Below are 20,457 nucleotides of genomic sequence, written 5' to 3'. Positions count from 1 at the left end.
GTTTTGGGCACCACATTTTAGGAAGGATGTTGACAAGCTCGAGCGTGTCCAGAAGAGGGCAACCAGGATGGTGAGAGGGTTGGAATCCAAGGAATCCCATTAAAAGGAGTTTAGTGGTTGTTGCCAATGACCCCTTTGAGACTAACATTATTCCCTTTTGTTTTCCAATGTCAGGTGTTTCAACTGTCCACACTGATCAGGAAGATTCCTCATTTCTGATACCTGGCCCTGGTAAGCCCTGTTTGTTCTATTGAGGAAATCTTGTGAGTTCCTTTTTTAAACAAAAAAAAAATGTTGGTGGGCACACCAATAAGTTTATGATCCTCCCCTTCAGATATGGGGGAGAAGCAGATACACAAGGTCTAAACATGATTCATTTATCCTGCAGTAGCTTTTGAGGGAGATGTGTTAGTAACCTGACCAGAACTATTTTTTCCCAGTTTTCTAACATATCTGCTTCAAAAGTCAGTGGAGGACAAGCTATTGAATGAATGACTGTAGCTTCATGGCTCAAGAAAAAGCCTTCCCCTCTGTGTAAAAATGAGTGATGTGTGTTTGTGTTGTCAGTACACATGGCTATATTTTCTGCTATGAAAGGCTGGCAGTAGGCAGTCTCCCCTAATAAATGTGGGACACAACACATGTCCTTCCCTGCAGATATTATGTTTATAATAGCAGTAACTCTCCAGAACAAAAAGGCACCTGACGAAAACATGCTGGAATCATTTGGCCTTCTCTGTTGTCTCATGCACACCAAGAACCTGGCCAGTTTTCTACGCTTTGTGGGCAATTACAGAAAACCAGAGGCAGAGCTGTTTTCCCATATCATCTTTTTAAAGCAATACATCTTGGATGAATAGGCAATTGGGTCCATCTCTGGACCCAGCAGAAAACACTGAGCCCCATGCCATAGCCCAAATGACTGGTCCCTACTCCTGGCTACCTGCTTGTAAGTTCCATCACAGGCCCCATAAATCATCCAGACATTTTTATTCCAAGAGTTGGTTTCAAGAACTGCTGTCCCTATTTAGCATATATCTTATGCACAGTTTTAATGCTGCCTCTTACTAATGCATTTAAAACACTTTTTCAACCTATAGTTTTGATAACTGGGCCTTTTAAACTGTTTTATAAGACTTTGTGCTGCTATTATGCTGGGTATTTGTATATTAGTGGGTTTTCTTCAGCAGCAGTAGGAAGGGTGTAATTCCTAGGCATTTGCCCCCTTATTTTATTTGTCTGACTCCAGTTAAATTTACTTGAGAATCTAGCCAACAAGCCACAGGAAACATAAACCACACTGGGTAGAAGGGAGAGATGGGAGGAGGGATCATTTTAAGATTCTCCAGAGCGCAGACTCCAGTCTCTCTCATCCACAGTGGCAGCAGGGTCACATTAGAAACTGCTATTGCTGAGACTTTCTCAGGTGAATTCTGCACTATTTTGCCCCCTTGTCCTTACTTGTTCTTCTCAAGAGATATTCTCATACACATTGCACTGAGCAGTCCTGGGAAGACTCTTTCCTGAGAAGGGTAAGGCGATTCTAATTGTGTTCTTATTGGGTGGTTCTCTGTTAGCGTTCCTAGGGAAGGGAGTTATGTAGAGTGCCAAAATGTTGTTTAACATGAATTTCCTCCAGGCATTGACATTCAGTATGACTGGCTATATCTTTGAAAAGGCCCCAGTTAGCTCAGATTGTGCTTTAATGATGTATTTCCCCATGCATTTTTCTGCAGTTTAACTTCGTGGAATATTTAAAGAGATCTGTCTCCTGACTGCCCATTAGGCATTCCCCCTTGGGGGAATCTGGGTGAATGAAAGTGTGAATGGAAAAAACAGAAACCTTAAAAATATATATATAAAACAGATATTAAAAATATTAAGTTGCAGAATACCATTGGGGAGCAATATGGGGTATAAATATCTAACTAAAATATATAGAACATACGGTGAGCTTTAAATATATACAGGGCAAACTAGTGATATTTAAAGCCCCTTATATTTGCCAATGAGACATCAGGTTATCTAACAAAGAGGTTGAACTGAATAGCATCCAAAGTACCTTAACCTTTTCTCAGTCTGTAAACAGTGAAATACGTAATACTTTTTTGTAGCTAAATGGGGAAATTGTTGCAAATGTACACTAGGAACAAAAAGCAACAAATGCAAAGTGAGTGTGTCTTAAAATGGCAAGTGGGTTTGAGGCCAGAGAGCATGGCTATTCTTGGAAATGACTCTGACAGATTTCAACAGATGCAGCTCCAGGAATGCAGCTGGGAGGGGGGGAATGGAAGCAGCTGACCCACCATTTTGGCAAAGCGACATTCTGGGATCTCAGCTCCTTCTGGCATGTGGTAACACTGACACTTCTAGCACACGTGGTCTCCATTCGCTCTTGCCTATCGTTATTACCTACTAGGAGCCAGGGATGGGACACTGGAAACCGTACTTCTTCAGGAGGATCTAGTCACTCCTTTCTGTATTGGAAAGGCTGCATACTACATTCTTTGAATGTTTTAACAAGAAAACAGTAGTGAAGATTTGGCTACATTATATGCCATTTTAAAGTAAATAAGGGAGAGAAATCCTAAGCAGCAGATTTACTCAGAAGTACCATGTTACTCAGTGGTTCTTGCTCCCAGGAAAGGATTCTGACGATTGCAGCCTCACACCTTTAATTTGCCACTAGGCAGCATGCTAACTTGGAGTTTATGCCTGGTCATCCAGGTTGTAGATGAGCTGTGGGCAACATATAGGATCTTGCTTTCTACCACTTGCTTAAGAAGATGGTTGTAAGACCAATGTGGACTACAGAGCTGACACAGGGAGAATCCCATGGGATGTATTTTCTAGGAATGCTTACTATTCTTCTAATTAGGTGATGGGATCAGGTTGGATCCTGGACCTACCTTGGTGAGATTTTGAATCAGGAATAATTTAGTGAAAGCAGAATTTGAAACTGTATAATGCTTTGGAAATCAGTCTGTATAGTGTTCTCTGTTGATTCTTTCCCCACTCCCCTTCCACAAAAGTAGTTTGGTTTCGTCACTGGCTACTCTGCTTAAGTCTATATGGACCTGGGCCTAATATTCTTTCTGTTCCTTACCTACCACAAAGACCTAAAGGGATGCTCAGTGCATGTGAATGGATAGTGAACATGTTCGGTCTCTGCACATGATCCTATTCCTCATGGCTTTCATCACAAGCTGACTGAATAAAATGTATTATGAATATCTGGATCAAATGGTCTCAGAAGCTCCTGGACTTCAGGAGTTATGCTAAAATCACCTCATGGGTTTCACCCAGGAAGTTTCACTGTGACCTTGGGAGCAAGTGACATACTCTCAGCTGAATGTACCTCACAGGATTGCTGGGAGGATAAAATGGGGAAGGGAGAACCATGCACACTGCCTGGGCTTCTTGGAAGATGGGTGATACTTAAAAAGAAAGAAGATGAATAATAACCAGTGTAACATAAATATTTTCTTGAAAATTAATGCTTGTTGCTCTGAGTTCCAACTATATCTTTCTCCTTTTCCTCTCCCAAATCAATACTTGTAAGATATGTCCAAAGTGATATGTGCACAGTTGTTTACTTATTCTTTGAATCAGGTAAAATTTTGAGTGGCTTGAAAGAAAGACGTCACAGGTTGTAAACACCAAATTGATATAACAGAAATATCTGAACCCAACTGTTCAGGGGCTATATGTATCAGCAATGCCCAGATACCCCTAATAAATATAATCTCTGTAAATATACACACAAAATTACAATGAATCACACATGTCATCATGGGAATAAGATACAATTAAACAGAACAATAAGCTATGCCATGTACTGAGAGAGGGAACTGGAGTCCAGGGGTCTGCCTTGCATTGGCTTGCCTCCTTCCTTCAGGGTCACGGGCAAAGGGTGGCACTAGGGGAACAGCTATCCCAAAGGCACCCACTGATCTGTGGAGTGCCCCAAGGGGCAGTGCTTTCCCCGATGCTATTCAATATCTATATGCGCCCCCTTGCCCAGATTGCCCGGAGGCATGGGCTGGGATGTAACCAGTATGCTGACAACACCCAGCTCTATCTGTTGTTGCGTGGCCAGTCTGACTGTAAACCGGAAGATCTGGACCTGGTGTTACAAGCTGTGGTTGGATGGCTTAGACTGAGACAACTGAAATTGAATCCAATGGAGATGGAGATCCTATGCCTGAGCCGAGGCAGTCCGGGGTTAGGGATCCCACTCCCGACCTACGATGGGGCCCTGTTGATGCCAGCACCAGAGGTTAGGAGTTTGGGAGTGCTCCTGGATGCCTCCTTAATAATGGAGGCCTAGGTAGCAGCCACTGCCAAGTCAGCCTTTTACCACCTGCGGCTGCTTAGGCAGTTGGTTCTCTTCCTCAAATGCAGCGACTTGGCAACAGTGATCCATGCGATGGTCACCTTGAGATTAGACTACTGTAATGCCCTCTACATGGGGCTGCCCCTGACCCAAATATGGAAGCTACAGCTATTGCAAAATGCTGCATGCGGGAGCACATCCAGTCTGTGCTGAAAGCACTGCACTGGCTACCAATAGCATAATGAATTCACTTCAAGGTGTTGGTTTGGCTTGTAACACGGCTTGTAACACCTTTAAAGCCCTTTATGGTCAGGGGCCTACATACCTGAGGAACCGCCTTTCCCCACATGTTCCCCAGAGAGCACTGCAGCCAGGGTCTCAAAATTGACTGTCCCTTGCAGGTCCCAAAGATGCCAGGCTGGCTACAACCATGGCTAGGGCCTTCTTAGTGGTGGCTCCATACTGGTGGAACGAGCTCCCAGAAGACACCAGGGCCCTGCGGGACCTCTTACAGTTCCGCAGGGCCTGCAAGACAGAGTTCTTCCACCAGGCCTTCATCTAAGGAGCCACATCTAACAACTGAACTGTGATTAGGCCCTATCACCCTGGACTACCAGCAGTGTCAGAAACTTGGTTAAATCAGTTCTCAACAACAGCCAGTCTGAAGAAAACTAACTTTATTGAGATAGTTGATAGATAGATACCATTCTGGACACTTCTTTGTTAGAACTAAAGATTAGTGTGTGAAGGTTACAGATATAGTGGTTTCAAACAGCAGCAATAAAAGGTCAGGACCCAATCACCCCACTGTATTTTACCCGCCAGAACTAACAGCCAACTACCCCCCACACTAAACACGTATTCCTCTCGGAGCATCCCTCCCACCCAAACTAACAGTTGCTTATCCCCCCCCTCCAGACACGTAGCCTCTATCTACCAAGAAAACAGAATAACAAACAAGTAAGACGCTGGGACATTTGGCTCCACTATGGTGTCAAACTTCTGATACATCAAAGAGAGGGGGACCCCCCTTCTCCATGGCAGGCGAGCTGTAAAATTCGCAGAGAGCCTGACATTATGCCCCTCCCAAGATCTCTCACCCCTTTGGCTTATGGGGGTATTTGTTATGGAATGCACGGATGAGCGAAGGAGCGCTAACATGTTCACACTGCACCCGCTCATTTTGCGATTCATCAAAGTCCCTCCATTTAAGTAGATAGTACAATCGGTTGCACATCAACTTAGAATCAAGGATTTTCTCAACAACTTGGTGGGGTTCACCATCCACAATTTGAGGAGGTGGAGCAGCTGGACAAGGTCTCCATTTGTTCTGTCCTGGATCCCGTTTCAGTAGACTGAAATGAAAGACAGAGTGAATATGACACAGATTTTTAGGTAAATCAAGTTCCACCACCACTTTGTTCTAGACTCTCACCACCTTGAAAGGGCCAATATACTTCCACCCCGGCTGGAGCCCCTTTATATTTTTTGTAGAGAGGTACACTGAGTCCCCAGGGTACACTGAGTCGCCTGCTTGGAAAACATATAGACCACAACCCAAATCACTGTTTTCCCTTTACTAGGAGGTAAGTCAGTTATAAAATCCATCGAAATCACTGCCCATGGTCTCTCTGGCATTTCAAGGGGTTGCAGAGTTCCTGGGGGCTTTCCCAGTCTTCGTTTCCTCATTAGGCAAGTCTAGCAAGAACTCACAAATTGGGGAATGTCTGCCCTCATACATGGCCACCAGAACTGTCTTTGAAGGAAGTGCAGAGTTTTCAGGTACCCATAATGCCCTGCCAGTTTATTTTCATGCCCCAAAGTCAGGATTTCCCCCCTCAGTGCTTTAGGTACGAACAATCTCCCACCCCTGTACCAACAACTATCTCCCTTCTGCTCCACTGAATTGTCACCGTGAATTTCTTCCATGTCCCCCTCTGTAAACACTGTTTTAAATTTGCAAACCCAAGGCTCAGCGTCACTAAGAGACTCTGCTGTCGCCCAGCTGCGAGTCATCACTGCCCCCCCCCAAAATGGGTGGGTGTGAACATGGAGTCTATGACTTCCTCCCTCCGACTGTCATGCTGCAGGAGATGGGAGAGTGCATCTGCCAGGGAGTTAGTCTTCCCGGGGAGATGATGGAGGGTAAACTGGAATTTAGAGAAAAACTCCACCCATCACAGCTGCTTGGCGTTAAGGTGCCAGGGCGTGCGTAAGGCTTCCAGGTTTTTGTGATCTGTCCACACTTCAAACGGCACCCTTGCTCCTTCCAACCAGTGCCTCCAGGTCATAAGGGCCAGCTTCATGGCCGCTGCCTCCTTGTCCCAAACCGCCCAGTTACGCTCCGTAGGGGAGAACTTTTTTGACACATATGCCAAGGGGTGGGGCATTCCATCCTCCCCTTTCTGCAGGATTGCACCCCCCCCATCGCCACATCAGAGGCATCGACGTGAATCACAAATGGCTTGTTTTCATTAGGATGGGGTAAATTGGGCTCGGAAGTAAACAGCTCCTTGAGCCTTTCGAAAGCCTGCTGGCACTCCAGGGTTCAGTCCAGCTTGGCGCCAGGCTTTACTACCTTCGGGTCCCTTCCCCTTCATTTTTAACAAATCAGTAAGTGGTAAGACTACCTGAGTGAAGTTGGGGAGGAATGCGTGGTAAAAATTGGCGAATCCGAGAAAACCTTGAAGCTGGTGCCAGGTTTGAGGATCCCCCCCACTCCACCATGGCTTGCACCTTACTGGGATCCATGTTCAGTCCTTTCCCCGAAATTCAATATCCCAGGAAGTCCAGCTCTTCCTTATGAAACTCACACTTGGAAAGCTTGACAAAGAGCCAGTGCTCCTAAAGTGTACTGAGCACATCCCTGACCAACTTAACATGCACATCTTTATCTTTCGAGTAAAGAAGGATATCATCTAGGTAAACTAGCGCCCCCTTGAATAAATCCTTGTGCAACACTCATAAAGACCCCAGGTGCCCCCCTCAATCCAAAAGGCATCACAAGGTATTCAAACTGTCCCAACAGGGTATTAAAAGCTGTTTTGTGCTCATCCCCCTTCCAAATGCGCACTCTGTAGTAAGCGTCCCACAAGTCAAGTTTGGTGAAGATGCGCCCCTGGGAAGCCTCTGACAGGAGGTCCTTGATGAGCGGGAGAGGGTATGTGCAGGATGTGGACACTGCATTTGATGTGGACACTGCATTTGATGTGGACACTGCATTTGACCCCCAATAGTCTGTTCACAACCGCAACCCCCCGTCTTTTTTCTTACGGAAGAGGATGGGAGTAGAAAAGGGGGAAGAGGCCGGGCAGATGAATCCTCACACCAGGTTTTTGTCCATAAACCGACGCAGCTCCTCTTTCTTGGCTGGGCTCATGGCATACAGCTTTCCTTTAGGCATTTGGTGCCCAGGTAAAATCTCAATAGCACAGTCTGACTTTCTGTGGGGGGGGGAGTTCATCAGCTTCCTCCTCTTCGAACACTCTCGCCATTCTGGACACTTCTTTGTTAGAACTAAAGATTAGCATGCGAAGGTTACAGATATAGTGGTTTCAAACAGCAGCAATAAAAGGTAAGGACCCAATCACCCCACGGTATTTTACCTGCCAGAACTAATAGGACCCCCCTTCTCCATGGCAGGCGAGCTGTAAAATTCACAGCCTGTGCTTGCCGCATAAATAGATCCCCAATTGAATATTCTAACATGATAGTTTTGCCATCTCTATGTGATGCTATTATTAGAAGTTTGTTGTTACAAGCACTTTATGATTGTCTGGATTTTATTACTGTTTATCATTGTTATTTTATCTTTATCTGACTTTATCTCATCTGAGTTTTATGTTTATACACAATGACATATTATAACAAGTGGTGAATTTATGTTTTGTAGTTCCCTCCCGTTCCTGGTCTTTGAGTGCTTCAGGGACATGGGGAGGGAATAGCTCACAAGGGATAGGAGAGTCAGATAGGGCGCCAGCCATGATGTAAACCATTGCTGTCCTCAACCAAACACCTGATGGAACATCTCTGCCTTACAGGCCCTGTGGAATTGCATAAGATCCCGCAGGGCCCTGATGTTATTAGGCAGAGAGTTTCACCAGGTCGGGGCCAGGGCCAAGAAGTCCCTAGCCCTGGTTGAGGACAGCTGGATCTCTCTAGGCCCGGGGACCACCAGTAAGTTATTCTGTGAATAACGTAGTGCTCTCCTATGGGTATTCCAAGTCAATTGATGTTCTAGGCTTAGATCAGCGTAACTTTGCTTAGGATTCCTCTGTAATAGGCACACCAGAATTCCTAAGCCTGTCTACTGGGAACAAACATTCTCTTTGAACCCAATCAGAATTCCAAGTAAGCAACGAGAAGATCAATACATCCTTGCCTCATTTCATTTATACAGCAACTCTGTGAATTACATTAATCTGACATTCAGTTGTATCCAGCTACCATTTAAGCTCAGCCTTACCAAGGGCTGAGCAAGGATTTGATGTGAGACATAGGGTGGATGAAATCAACCATTTACTGAGTTATAACCAACCACCTATAATGTGAAAAAAAGTAGTAAAATTATGTTCTATGTCCTGCCCTTGTTCTATATTGCTTTTTCTGTTTCTCTTGCTGTCTGCAGTTATGATTAATAGTCATCTTTGATGACATGTTAAAACTCAATGAAAGTGAATCATGGTTCTAATAGGGTTTTTTTTTACTCTTTTTTTTTTTTTTAAGCAAGCTCTTGGCTGTGATTGTATATTGCAGTCATGGCGCCTAAAAAGAAGAATGTCAAAAAGACGAAGTTGGATGTCAATGAGTTGACAATCATAGTGGAGGATGGACCCCTGGGCAAACTGAATGGCTTGAACGGCCTTTTGGAAGGAGGGAATGGTTTCAGTTGTGTCTCAGCAGAGGTTTCTGATGCTCTCTACAGTCCCAATCTCTTGGAAGGGCTATGCAGAATGAGGATGGAAAACTTTCTCTGTGATTTAGTCATTGGTACCAAAACAAAGACCTTTGATGTACACAAGGTGGTGATGGCCTCATGTAGTGATTACTTCCATAACATCTTAAAGAAAGATCCATCTACTCAACGAGTAGACCTCAATGATGTTTCTCCATTGGGCTTAGCTACAGTTATTGCATACGCCTACACTGGGAAGCTCACACTCTCACTGTACACTATAGGTAGCATTATCTCTACAGCCATTTATCTCCAAATCCATACCCTTGTAAAGATGTGCAGTGATTTTTTGATGCGAGAAATCAATGTGGAGAACTGTACATACATTGCCAACATTGCTGAGACCTATGGACTGAAGAACTCCAAGGAGGCGGCGCAGAAATTCATTAGGGACAACTTCATCGAATATTCTGAATCGGATCAGTTCTTAAAACTTAGTTTTGACCGGATCAATGAACTCCTTGCAGATGATGACTTGCAGTTGCCTTCTGAACTTGTTGCATTCCAAATTGCAATGAGATGGCTAGAATTTGACCAAAAACGAGCAAAATATGCTGCTGATCTCTTGAGCAACATTAGATTTGGTACCATCTCTGCCCAAGATCTAGTGAACTTTGTTCAAACTGTGCCAAGGATGATGGAAGATGCTGAATGTCATAGACTTCTAGTGGATGCCATGAACTATCACTTACTCCCCTATCACCAGAATACATTGCAATCTAGAAGAACAAGGATTCGTGGAGGATTACGAGTCCTGGTTACAGTTGGGGGACGCCCAGCTTTAACAGAGAAATCCCTTAGCAGAGACATCTTATACAGAGATCCTGACAATGGATGGAAGAGGCTTACTGAAATGCCAGCTAAAAGCTTCAACCAATGTGTCACTGTGATGGATGGATTCCTCTATGTGGCAGGTGGTGAAGACCAGAATGATGCCAGGAATCAGGCTAAGCATGCAGTCAGCAATTTCTGCAGGTAACTGATTATTTATAGGGGTGGAGAGCAGCTCCAAAAAGAGAGAGAGAGGAGGAACTTTTAAAAAAACCATGTGCCAAATGTCTCAGAGTAGAACTACACTTTCTTTGTAGTTCCTAATCATTTCCCCCAGTGGGGTTTATTTTTTGTAACAGAATGCAGCCATAGGGGCCTGTAGGAGAAGACCAGCATGGCAGGAAATGAGGTGTTTAACTCCTTCCCTTGTGCTTGGTGGATATGACCACCCCCACGTGCTTTTACCTGGTCTGAGTTAAGAAGAGTTCCCAGCAGAAGTAAAGCAGCTGGGGTCCTGGGAGTAGCAATTTTTTGCTGCAAAAAGTGTGTGAGGAAGAGTTAAATGGCCCCTTTCCTCCCCTCCTCACCACACAGGTCTCTTTCTTTAAACAGCAGCCCTGCCATCTACATCCTATTGTAAAAAATGTTAAGGAAACCATAAGACTACATGGAACATGTTATTCCTTGCCTTGTAGCAAAACAAGGCAAGAATGTTTCTAACTTCTATTGATGAAGGGAGATGTTGGAATTGGTGTAATATGTTGAAATGGTGTTAGGCTCAGTTTTGATCTGTTCCTCTTTTTTGTAATATAAAATTATAATTTTCAACCTATAATATAAAAGGGTATAACAGTTGTCCCTTGTTACAGAAACTCTCCAAATACTATATGAGATCAGAGGCATTGCATTATGACGCTGGCAGATGAGTAATGAAGCCTTTTTTTCTTTTGCTCTGACAGCAACATTTCTAATTTTAAAATAGCTCATAGAAATCAGTGTGCATTATCTTTCATGCACAGACAACACAACTTTCTTTTCTTTTCTCTTAGCCAACATCCACACTAAAACTAATGTGCTGAGATTTGGGCAACGTCAGATTATTACATGTTGAGCAATCAGTTTAAGTGACTCCACTCAATAAAACATTACTTTATTATTACTAGGTATGGGCACTGAACTGAAGTTCGTGACGGGTCTATTGTCACAAACTTCAACAGACTTTTAAGGCAGTTTGTGGTGGAACAGGCCTGTGTCAGCTGGCAGGCCCCACTCTGCCCACCCCTTCTTTGCCTGACCTGGCACCTGAAGGGGCAGTTTTTCTCCACCTCTGGGTATTGCTGCTACCACTGTTCCTGTCTTGGGCTCTAGTTAGGCGGGACAGCCTCCTAACCTCCCTCCGGTATTACTAGGAACCTGCCTCAGGGCTTCCTAGCAATCTTTGGGGCTCCCCTGGAGAGTTGGCAACTGACCATTTTGCCCCTGTTCTCCGTCTTAGGGAGTCCCTGACCCACCCCTAGCATGTCCAAGTGGCTGGGGAAACTACACAGTGCAGAGGGACTTCTCACCATCAACAGTTAAAGGATTTATTTGAAAACTCGTAACTATTTACAGGCATCTCCACAGTGAACTGAAGAATCAAAATAAAGGTGACAAAACTGCTCCATCTCTCCTTTCTCTACACTCATGCCCTGTCTAGATGGTCTGCAGGGCAGGCACATCACTTCATTTCATTGGAGAAAGTGGGATCAGCATGTCTCCCAAAATGGCCTCTGTCGCCTGCACACTCCGACTGACTGTCTGACTGGCTTCAGACTTCTGACAGACTGGCTTCCTGCCCAAAATTCCCCTATCTAAAAACAGCCGTTTCCCACCCAGGAACTGGCTCTCCCTCCTGCATCATTCTGGGGCAGATCTCCTCACCACCATGATGGACTTCCTGTCCTCTCTAGGGAGCTGCCCTCAGACTACTGGTTGGAGACAGGAGGGGAGGGGGGAATGAGGAGGAGACTAGGCCAAGGACTACCTCGAGTTTGATGGTCTCCTCCTATCCAGCCCACACCAACTTAAACACATCCATAAAATGGCGTTTCTCCACACAGTTCATGGGGTTCATGCCAGTTCATGGCCAGAGTAGAAAGCCACAAAAACAGCTAAGTGGCTCGGAGTGCTCCCCACCACTCGGCTGTTTCAGGCTTTCTTCTGCAAAAGAGAGCCGGGAAATGGGGAGCAGCCTGGCCAGGGTCGAGTCTTGGTGCTGCTTCAACAGGGGAAACCCCCATCCATTGCCCAGTGATGCAGGAGAGGCTGTGTGCTCCCCCATACTCCCCCGTCATCTCAGGATGCCCTTGACACCCAGAGCGCTCAGTAGGAACTCACCCAGGAGGCCAGAGGAGAACAAGAGACTGGTGGAGGAGGAGAGGCTTGTGGTGGAGAAGGGGCAGCCAGCTGAGGGGATTGGTGACAAGGCAGAGCAGATGGCCACAGTAAGCCACACAGTGGCAGCAGAGACATAGCTGCACAGTGGCTGGGCCCATTCCAGGAGCCCAGGGCAGGTATGGGGGCGGTGGCACTGGTTGGAAAGGAGGCCGCTCCAGTTTGGGGGACCACATGGGTTGGGCATTCTCTGTGGCCTGCCTGCTTCCTGCTGGGCCTAGCTTTAGCACCTCTGGAGGGCGCCCAACCCGTGTGGTCCTCCAGCTGGAGAGGCCTCCTTCCCTGTCAGCTCCACAGCCCCCAACCTGGGTTCTTGGAGTAGGCCCAGCCACTGAACTGCCACAGTGGCCTGTGGCCATGTCCCTGCTGCCACTGTGTGGCTCGCCACAGCCATTTCCTCCACCTTGCTGCTGCCCACCTCAGCTAACCTCTCCTTCTCTGCTGCCAGCCTCTCCTCCACCAGCCTCTTCTCCACTGGCCTCCTGGGTGAGTTCCCACTGGGAGGTCCAGGTGATGGGGGCATCCCCAGGCAATGGGGGGGGGAGAGTGGGTGAGTGCTCAGGCTCTCTTGGATCACTGGGCGACAGGTTCCCCTGCTTAAGGGGTACCCAGCCCTGACCCCAAACAGGCTGCTCCCCATTTTCTGGCTTTCCTGTGCAGTCTCTTTAAACTTTAAAGGGACTGCACAGGAAAGCCTAAGACAGCTGAATGGTGGGGAGCACTCCTGCTGCTCAGCTGTTTTTGCAGCTTTCTGAAAACCTTGTTTAAAGGGTCTGTGCCCCATTAAACAAGGTTTGCTTGGCCCACAAATCACAAACCAAAATGGTTCGTCAGAGAATGAACTGGTTCAGTTCATGGTTCGCATTTTTGTACTCTCATGGACAAAATACTGAAAATATAAACAGGAAAACTATTTTTGCATATATATATAAAGCCTTACCTTATTTATAGGACCCTCATATTGTGAAACCTTAAGCCTAGTTTTTTCCTAAATCTGACTCTGAATGGAGAATAGATCTGGACTGACTTCATGGTGGAGTGAATGTGTGATATCTCCATTAAGGGGTCCAGCATGGTGTAGTGGTTAACAGCGGCAGACTCTAATCTGGAGAAATGGGTTTGATTGCCCATTACTTCACATAAAGCTTGCTTGGTAACCTTGGGCCAGTCACAGTTCTCTCAGAACTCTCTCAGCCCCACCTATCTCACAAGGTGACTGTTGTGGGGAGAGGAAGGGAAGTCAATTGTAAGGCACTTTGAGACTCCTTAGGGAAGAGAAAAGTGGGGTATAAAAACCAACTCTTCTAAGCACAGCCAATGTACTACCCTGCTACTGTTGTAGATTAAAACAAGGATATGTACAGAACATAAAAGTGACAATTTCTCAGACGGCTGTTGATTCATTGACTATGATGGAGTAAAATATAAGCCCACAGTGGAAAATCTTGCATTGGGTATCAGGCTTCCCAAGTACTTACCGTGATTTGGAGGGGGATGAAGATGTCTTTGCAGGATCATTCCTGCGGGGACAACAGACGTGCCGCACCATGCCGTCGCCAGGAAGTGATGCCGGGCGACACTCTGGCAATGGGGCCAGAAACTCAATGGTACCATCGAGTTTTCAGCCCCATTGCCACAGTGTCACCCAGTGTCATTTCCTGGCAACGGCATGGTGTGTTACAAGGAGAAATGTTCCGACCGGGGAGCATGTGTCCCCCACCGGATTGCGGTAAGTACTTGGCAACCCTATTGGGTATATATATATATATAGGGAGGTTATCTTGTGCTCATTTCTCCTGGTGGCCAAAGTCAGTCCAGATTCTTTAGTTCCCTCCTACCTTTCTGTATCAACCTGGACCTGAAAACTGGCCCTTTCTGACTCATCTCTCCTATATTATAATCCTGTTTTGGGGTGGCAAGATTCCATGCTCTCCCTCAGCCATTGGCCCATCAGCTGCCACTCAAGAGTACTCGTGTGACATTGGCCAGGTGCTGGGTCTGCTCCTCTTCCCTGCCCACTCCCCCTTTAACCACTGCGCCCTGTCAGAATTACTGGCAAATGGCTTTCTCTCTTGACGAAGATGCTTTTCCTGTGTGGGACTAACTGTTCCCTCAGTGGCTGTTGGTAGGTGTCATGAAATGGCAGTTACCTGTGTTTGTAAGATGGCTGTGGTTCTTTGTTTAAAATGTTCCCCCATAAGGTTTAATTGAGCTGTAGTTCCAGAAAGGGGCCTGCAGGGGTATCACTTGCTGGGTTGAATGGGGCTTTCTCATCTGCTGGCCTACAGTTCCCAGCTGCCCCAAGGCCAAAAAATGTGGAAAAACAGGGACTGTCCCAAGGCAGTCTTCATCCCTGTGAGGCAGTAGAAATTCAGCCACTCTACAGTCGGCTGGACTGGGGAATGAATGGAAATTTCCCTGCTCTCTTGGGCAAGAGAAAGAGGCTGAAGTACAGGTGAGCCCACAACCTCCAGAAGTAGAGGCTATTCCAGAGGGGTCTCACTGTCCCTCTAAAAAGGCAGTGACGATTCCGTGAGTGGAGGCAGCAAACTTAAGGAGTGAGATACGCCCACGGGACAAGGGTGAGAGGCAAACAGCTGAGTTGTAAACTGGAGCCCGTTTCGCCATAGTAGGCAACCAAGCTTGGTTCAGACAAAGGAAGGAAACCCTTTGCAGGCCTTTGTGAGGAACTCATTGGGGCCAGTCCTGACTAGGGTTGCCAGATCCAGGTAGAGAGATTCCTGGAGCTTTTCTGGTAGAGTCTATGGAAGCCAGGGTTTTTTGGGGGGGAGAGGCCTCAGCTGAACAGAATGCCATACAGCCCACCTTCCAAAGCAGTTATTTTCTCCGGGGGGGAGAGATCTGTTGTCTGGAGTTCAGTTGTGATACCTGGTGATCTTCAGGCTCCACCTGGAGTTTGGCTGCTTTAGGCACAGCAGTCAGTGCTTCAGAGCAGGGCCTGCTAGATCCAGGTTCTTGCTGTAGAAGCTGAGTGGGTGATTTTGGACCAGTCACAGATTTTCAGCCTAAGCTACCTCACAGGGTTGTTGTGCAAGTCAAAAAGGGGAGAGGAGAATGATGTTATCTGCTTTGGTCCCCATTGCAGAGAAAGACTACATTTCCTCCTGTGAAACCATTGTTGCCAATTTCCAGGTGAGGGCTGGGGATCACTCAGAATTACAACTGCTCTCCAGATGGTAGAGATCAGTTCCCCTGGAGAAAATGGTGGACTCTGTGACAGTCAGGGCTTCAGAGCATGGAAGAGGCTGCAGGTGTGTGTGGGTGGGAAATGAAAAGCTGAAGAGAGAGGGGGAAATAAAGGTAGGTTGATGATTGGCTGGGAAAAAATAGGGTTGCCAACTCCAGGTGGGAAATTCCTGGAGATTTGAGGGATGGAACCTGAGGAAGATGAGGTTTGAGGAGAGGTGGGAGATTCCACCCTCCCAACCAGCCATTCCCTTCTGGGGAACCACTGTTGCCAATCCCAGGGGAGGGGTGGAAACCACTCAGAATTACAACTGATCTCCATGAAGGGGGGGAGGAGATGCAAAGCTGAAACCAGAGGGGCAGATAATGGCAGGTTGATGCTTGGCTGGGAAGGAGATAGGGTTGCCAACTCCAGGTTGGGAAATTCATGCAGATTTGAGGGGTGGAGCCTCGAGAGGGTGAGGTTTGAGGAGGGGTGGGACCACTGACAGGTACAATGCCATAGACTCCACCCTCCAAACCAGCCATTTCTTCCTGGGTAAGAATTGTTGTCAATCTCCAGGTGAGGGCTGGAGATCAATGAAAATTACAACTGCTCTTCAGGTGTCATTATACCCTGCTGAGGTCCCCACCAAGGCCTTGGCACTCTCCCAGAGCCTCTTTCTAGAGCTCATTGTATTTATTTCCACAATGAGCCTTATTCCTAGTATTAATATAAACACAAATAGATGTAAGCACACTATCTTTCACCAAATCCAGCTTCCCAGTTGTCAATTCAGTGGTGAGGCTGATACCATCAGACAGCCTGAACTGGCTCAAAGAAGGCCGAAGAGAGGAGACGGGATGAGTTCAAGAGGGGATGAGTAGGTCACTATGCAAGTAAGGAGGGAATGAAACAAGACACAGATCAAAAACTTGTGCTATATTCCTCCTCCTCTTTTTACAGATTGTTTTTTGTATAGCTCAGTTCACATATCATGAAAAAGCAGCTTATTTATGATGCTCCCCCCCCCCAAGGTTAGATTGGTTGGATTGTGTGTTCCCTCTTTCCTACCTCTCTTCCCTCACATTGTGGCCCAAGATGATAACAAGCCTATTTAAGAATCTGGTTCCTGGGAAAGAAGCAAACCACAGTATATTTAGTTGGCATCTGTCTTCAGTCTTGCACACTTCTTGAGGAGAGAATGAGGAGGAGGGATCATATAACCCCAACAACAAACCAGCATTAACTCTGGCTAGTTTGTGATATCTGAACTGAGCCTGTGTATATCATTTGAAGATATACAGAGAAGGAGGGGAAACTGCTGACACAGGGGACCATTTAGAAAAATCCAGTGGGATGTGGAAGAGTACCCAGGGCTGCGGGTTGGCAGTGATCTCATATGACAGTACTTTCCTCTCTCGCGCTGAAGAAGAGAAGAAAAACTAAATGATGTGAAGGATGAGGGGTTGTAAATATGAAGAGCAGACTTATTAGCAGCCCAGGGTGGAAAGGGGATTGAGGGCTTTGTCCTTCCATAATGCACCTCTTTCAGGATGGCTCTCTGAGTAGCCCCATAGTCGGAGCTGTGAACAGAAAAGGCCTTGAGTTTTCAGCAAAATCTGAAATCTAACAAAGAAAAAAAAACACTGAAGGGTTAAAAACCACCAAAATCATAGAATCAGTGTTGTGCCTTTAAAAAACAAATGCCTTCAGTGACTGTTGCTAGGCAACAACAGCAGACTTGGTTTCTGTCAATAAGGTAGAGGGGGACGGCCTTTTCCAGGACTATTTTGGCCTTTGAGGGAAGACTCATTGGGGCTAGGTCAAGGAATAACCACTGGGTGACTTGCTACCACATGACTTGCATGACTCACCCAGGTCCAGTTGCTTGCTACTGTTCAACATCAGCCACCCAATGAAAACCAGTATGGGGCAGTGGTTAGAGTCAGTATATGAGGGTGTGACAGGAGGATGAAAAGAGGCAATAGTGGGGGAGGGAGATACATTGGCCAAAGCTACATATAATTGCCCCAGGAACAGGTTACAAAGGGGGAAGAAATGAGTGACAGCTGAAGGGGGACTTTCAGATAGAAGTAAATTGTCTGGCGGTGGGAAGGAGAGAAGGAAGCAAGAAGAGGGGAGAGATTATGGGAGCTTTCAGGGAAAAGAAAGAAGAAATACTGGAGGAGAGAAAAATGAGATGCTCCCCACAAATCCTTGTGGGTCTTTCACTTAAAGATAATAAAGATAGTAGAAATTAGATCATATGAGCTGAATAACGTCCCTGTCCTTAGTCTAGCAGCACAATTTAATTTCTTCATATATTATTCTTGGCCTGTGCATTCAACTTTAAACCCCCCTTCTTGTTACCAAAACTGGACCCAGAGAGGGGGTAATTAGCTTGCTACAGGGCCTTCAGCCAGATAAACGAAGGGTCTTTTGTCAGAGTATGGAGGTTTTATTCCTGTGCACTATTCCTAAGAGAAAGAGTAACAGAGACCAACAGATTCAAATGAAACACAATATTTATTTACTAGCACTCAGACACACAACTAGAGGCAGGCAAAATTTGCAAACCTTTAAAACCATGAATACAACCAGAAATACAACCACAAGAAAAACCAAGAAAAAACCACCCTCTCCTTCCCAATAAACACACACACATACAAACACATTATGAGGATGGGGAGGAAGATGAGGGGAAGAGACGAGGACAGGGAGGGAAGGAGGTTCAGAAGGATGGTACTAACTGATCCAAGGTGAGTGGGAAGCAGAGGATCATGGGGAGTCCAAGGAGCAGAAGTCAAAGATCACAGAGTATTGAGAAGAAAAAGGGAGCCTGCAAAGTAGTTGCTGGGGTATTCAGGTAGTGGGAGAACCTGACATACTTTTCACTGACCTCAGCTAGTACTTTTATAGCTTGACATGGGAACCCACTTTCCCAGGAACATGATTGGATCAAGAAAGTGAAGTTTAAATTTGACTGGACAATTGGAAGGTAACTGCCATCAAAATCTGGTGGTAAGATTAGGAAGTAACACCTGACATTTCATGATGGGAAGTTTTAGCTTATCAACAAAGAACCGGGTGTGAAACAATGGTAAAACTTGATGGCTCATCCTGGGTCAATTGGATGTTGTTGTAAAAATAGTCAAAAGTATTTAAATTACTCAGAGTATCAATGGATCTTGCTCTATTGGAAAGAAGAGATTTCTTTGCTTTTAAAAACTTTTATTTCTAAGGGTAAAGGTACACGGGGAAACTACAAAATAAGCAGAACATCTAACAGCTACATTTTCTAAGCTGCCTATAGTTCAACACTAACACAGAGATAATGGAGACTCTGTCCTTCTTCTCAACCCCTAGAAAGGAAGTCACCTGAAAACAAACAACCAATCTGTATCACAATAGAAGCTACTTTTCCCGGGCTAATTCCCCACCGGCTCAATGCCAGGTATCCCTTCCAGGTCAGTCAAACAATAGCAATACTAGGTAAACAAGTTAACCCTATAATGACTGGATTATCAGACCTTGTATATACATACATTTCCAACAGATGTTAGGCTGCTTTGATGGATCAGAGGTGATACCTAAGGGTTGCCCATTAACTGGAAATGGTTCATATTGCTTTGATGAAGGCCGAGTTCAGACTGGCAGTTTGGCCCAGCAGCCAAACGTTTCAGGAGCGTTTCAGTAGTGGATTAAAGGGGCGGGTTCACACAGGGACATCTTTCAGGCGTCCCCCAGCCGTACTCAAGCTGTCTCGTGCTGCTTCCCTCCCGAGTTTAAAAAGTACCAGGTGAAAGTGGTAGCAAATTGTGTGTAGAGCGCTGCTAAGGCGGGAACAACCCACAGTCATTGATAAGAGGTGCTGGCTGTTTCCGCGGCAGGTGTCCATGCGCCCATGTGCATAGGCGCATGCAGCAAAATGCAAAAACAGCCGCTAACAGCCCCCCAGGGGCAGGCCAACAGTGCAAACGCTCCCTTGCGCTTCCTCCACGGTATCCTCCTGCTTCATTCACTGCAATGTTTATGGGAATACTGTGACCAAGCCGTTCCGGGTCTGTTCCGGGTCTTCTTTGCCACGACTCCCTAGCGCTTCAAATTGCTAGTCTGAACTCGGCCGAAGTACCCCTTGAGCAGGGATATGATCATATTATGCCTGCCTTGGAGCTGGGGGATATGTGAATGCTTTATGCATCCTGCCTCTGTGCAGGACTGTGCTCTGGACCTGGCAGACCAGATGCCCTCTCTGAAAACGTTTTGCAGGGATCCCCTATTGCACTTAGGCTTTCAAGGAAGTGCCCTTCAAAACAACTAAGAGGAGACTGGGGGTCAAATTGGGGTGTCTCAACTGAGGAGAGGACAGGGGCCTTACACTTTCTTTGTTTGTTTGTTTAAAGTAATGGTGAGTGCCAAGGGAATCAGGGTATGCATCTTTAACATAAATGAATGAAAGGAAAGATAATGCTTTCCAGCTCAGTGCAGCATACAGTAGGAGAGGCATGCAGATGACATGTAGATTACTACATGAATGAATTTTATTCATAGCCAAAGCCAGCAATTAGTATAGAATTAAAACGATAAGGTAATAAAAACAACAGTAAAATAAAGGTGAAACACAATTTAAAATCTTGGGGATTTTTAGAATACAGAACAATTGGCAAAGAGATACTTCACAATTTTCTGCCTGAGCTAATAAGGATTTTCTAGTTCTTGCAGCAAACCAACCGAATCTGGCCATTTGATATGTAACCTCAGGTTGCCCATCTG

General features: G+C 45.9%; 1 protein-coding gene across 2 annotated transcripts in view; it reads left to right on the top strand.

Annotated features, from left to right (window-relative positions):
• The first annotated feature begins 1,360 nt into the window (after positions 1–1,360).
• The window catches only part of KLHL31 (kelch like family member 31), a 30,582-nt gene continuing 11,485 nt past the window's right edge, over positions 1,361–20,457 (top strand). The window contains exons 1-2 of one of the 2 annotated variants that reach the window (XM_015423990.1): positions 1,361–1,532; positions 9,066–10,265. In XM_015423990.1, coding sequence (XP_015279476.1) covers positions 9,094–10,265 — 1,172 coding nt within the window. In that variant the 5' untranslated portion in view covers positions 1,361–1,532; positions 9,066–9,093. Of the gene's footprint in view, positions 1,533–9,061; positions 10,266–20,457 lie in introns of both variants that reach the window. The other variant, XM_015423989.1, reaches the window with a different exon arrangement.

The sequence above is a fragment of the Gekko japonicus genome, unplaced genomic scaffold (genome assembly GCF_001447785.1).
Source record: "Gekko japonicus isolate JY-2015 unplaced genomic scaffold, Gekko_japonicus_V1.1 scaffold391, whole genome shotgun sequence".
In the NCBI taxonomy this organism is placed as follows: domain Eukaryota; kingdom Metazoa; phylum Chordata; class Lepidosauria; order Squamata; family Gekkonidae; genus Gekko; species Gekko japonicus.
This window is presented reverse-complemented; position numbering and strand designations above follow the sequence as displayed.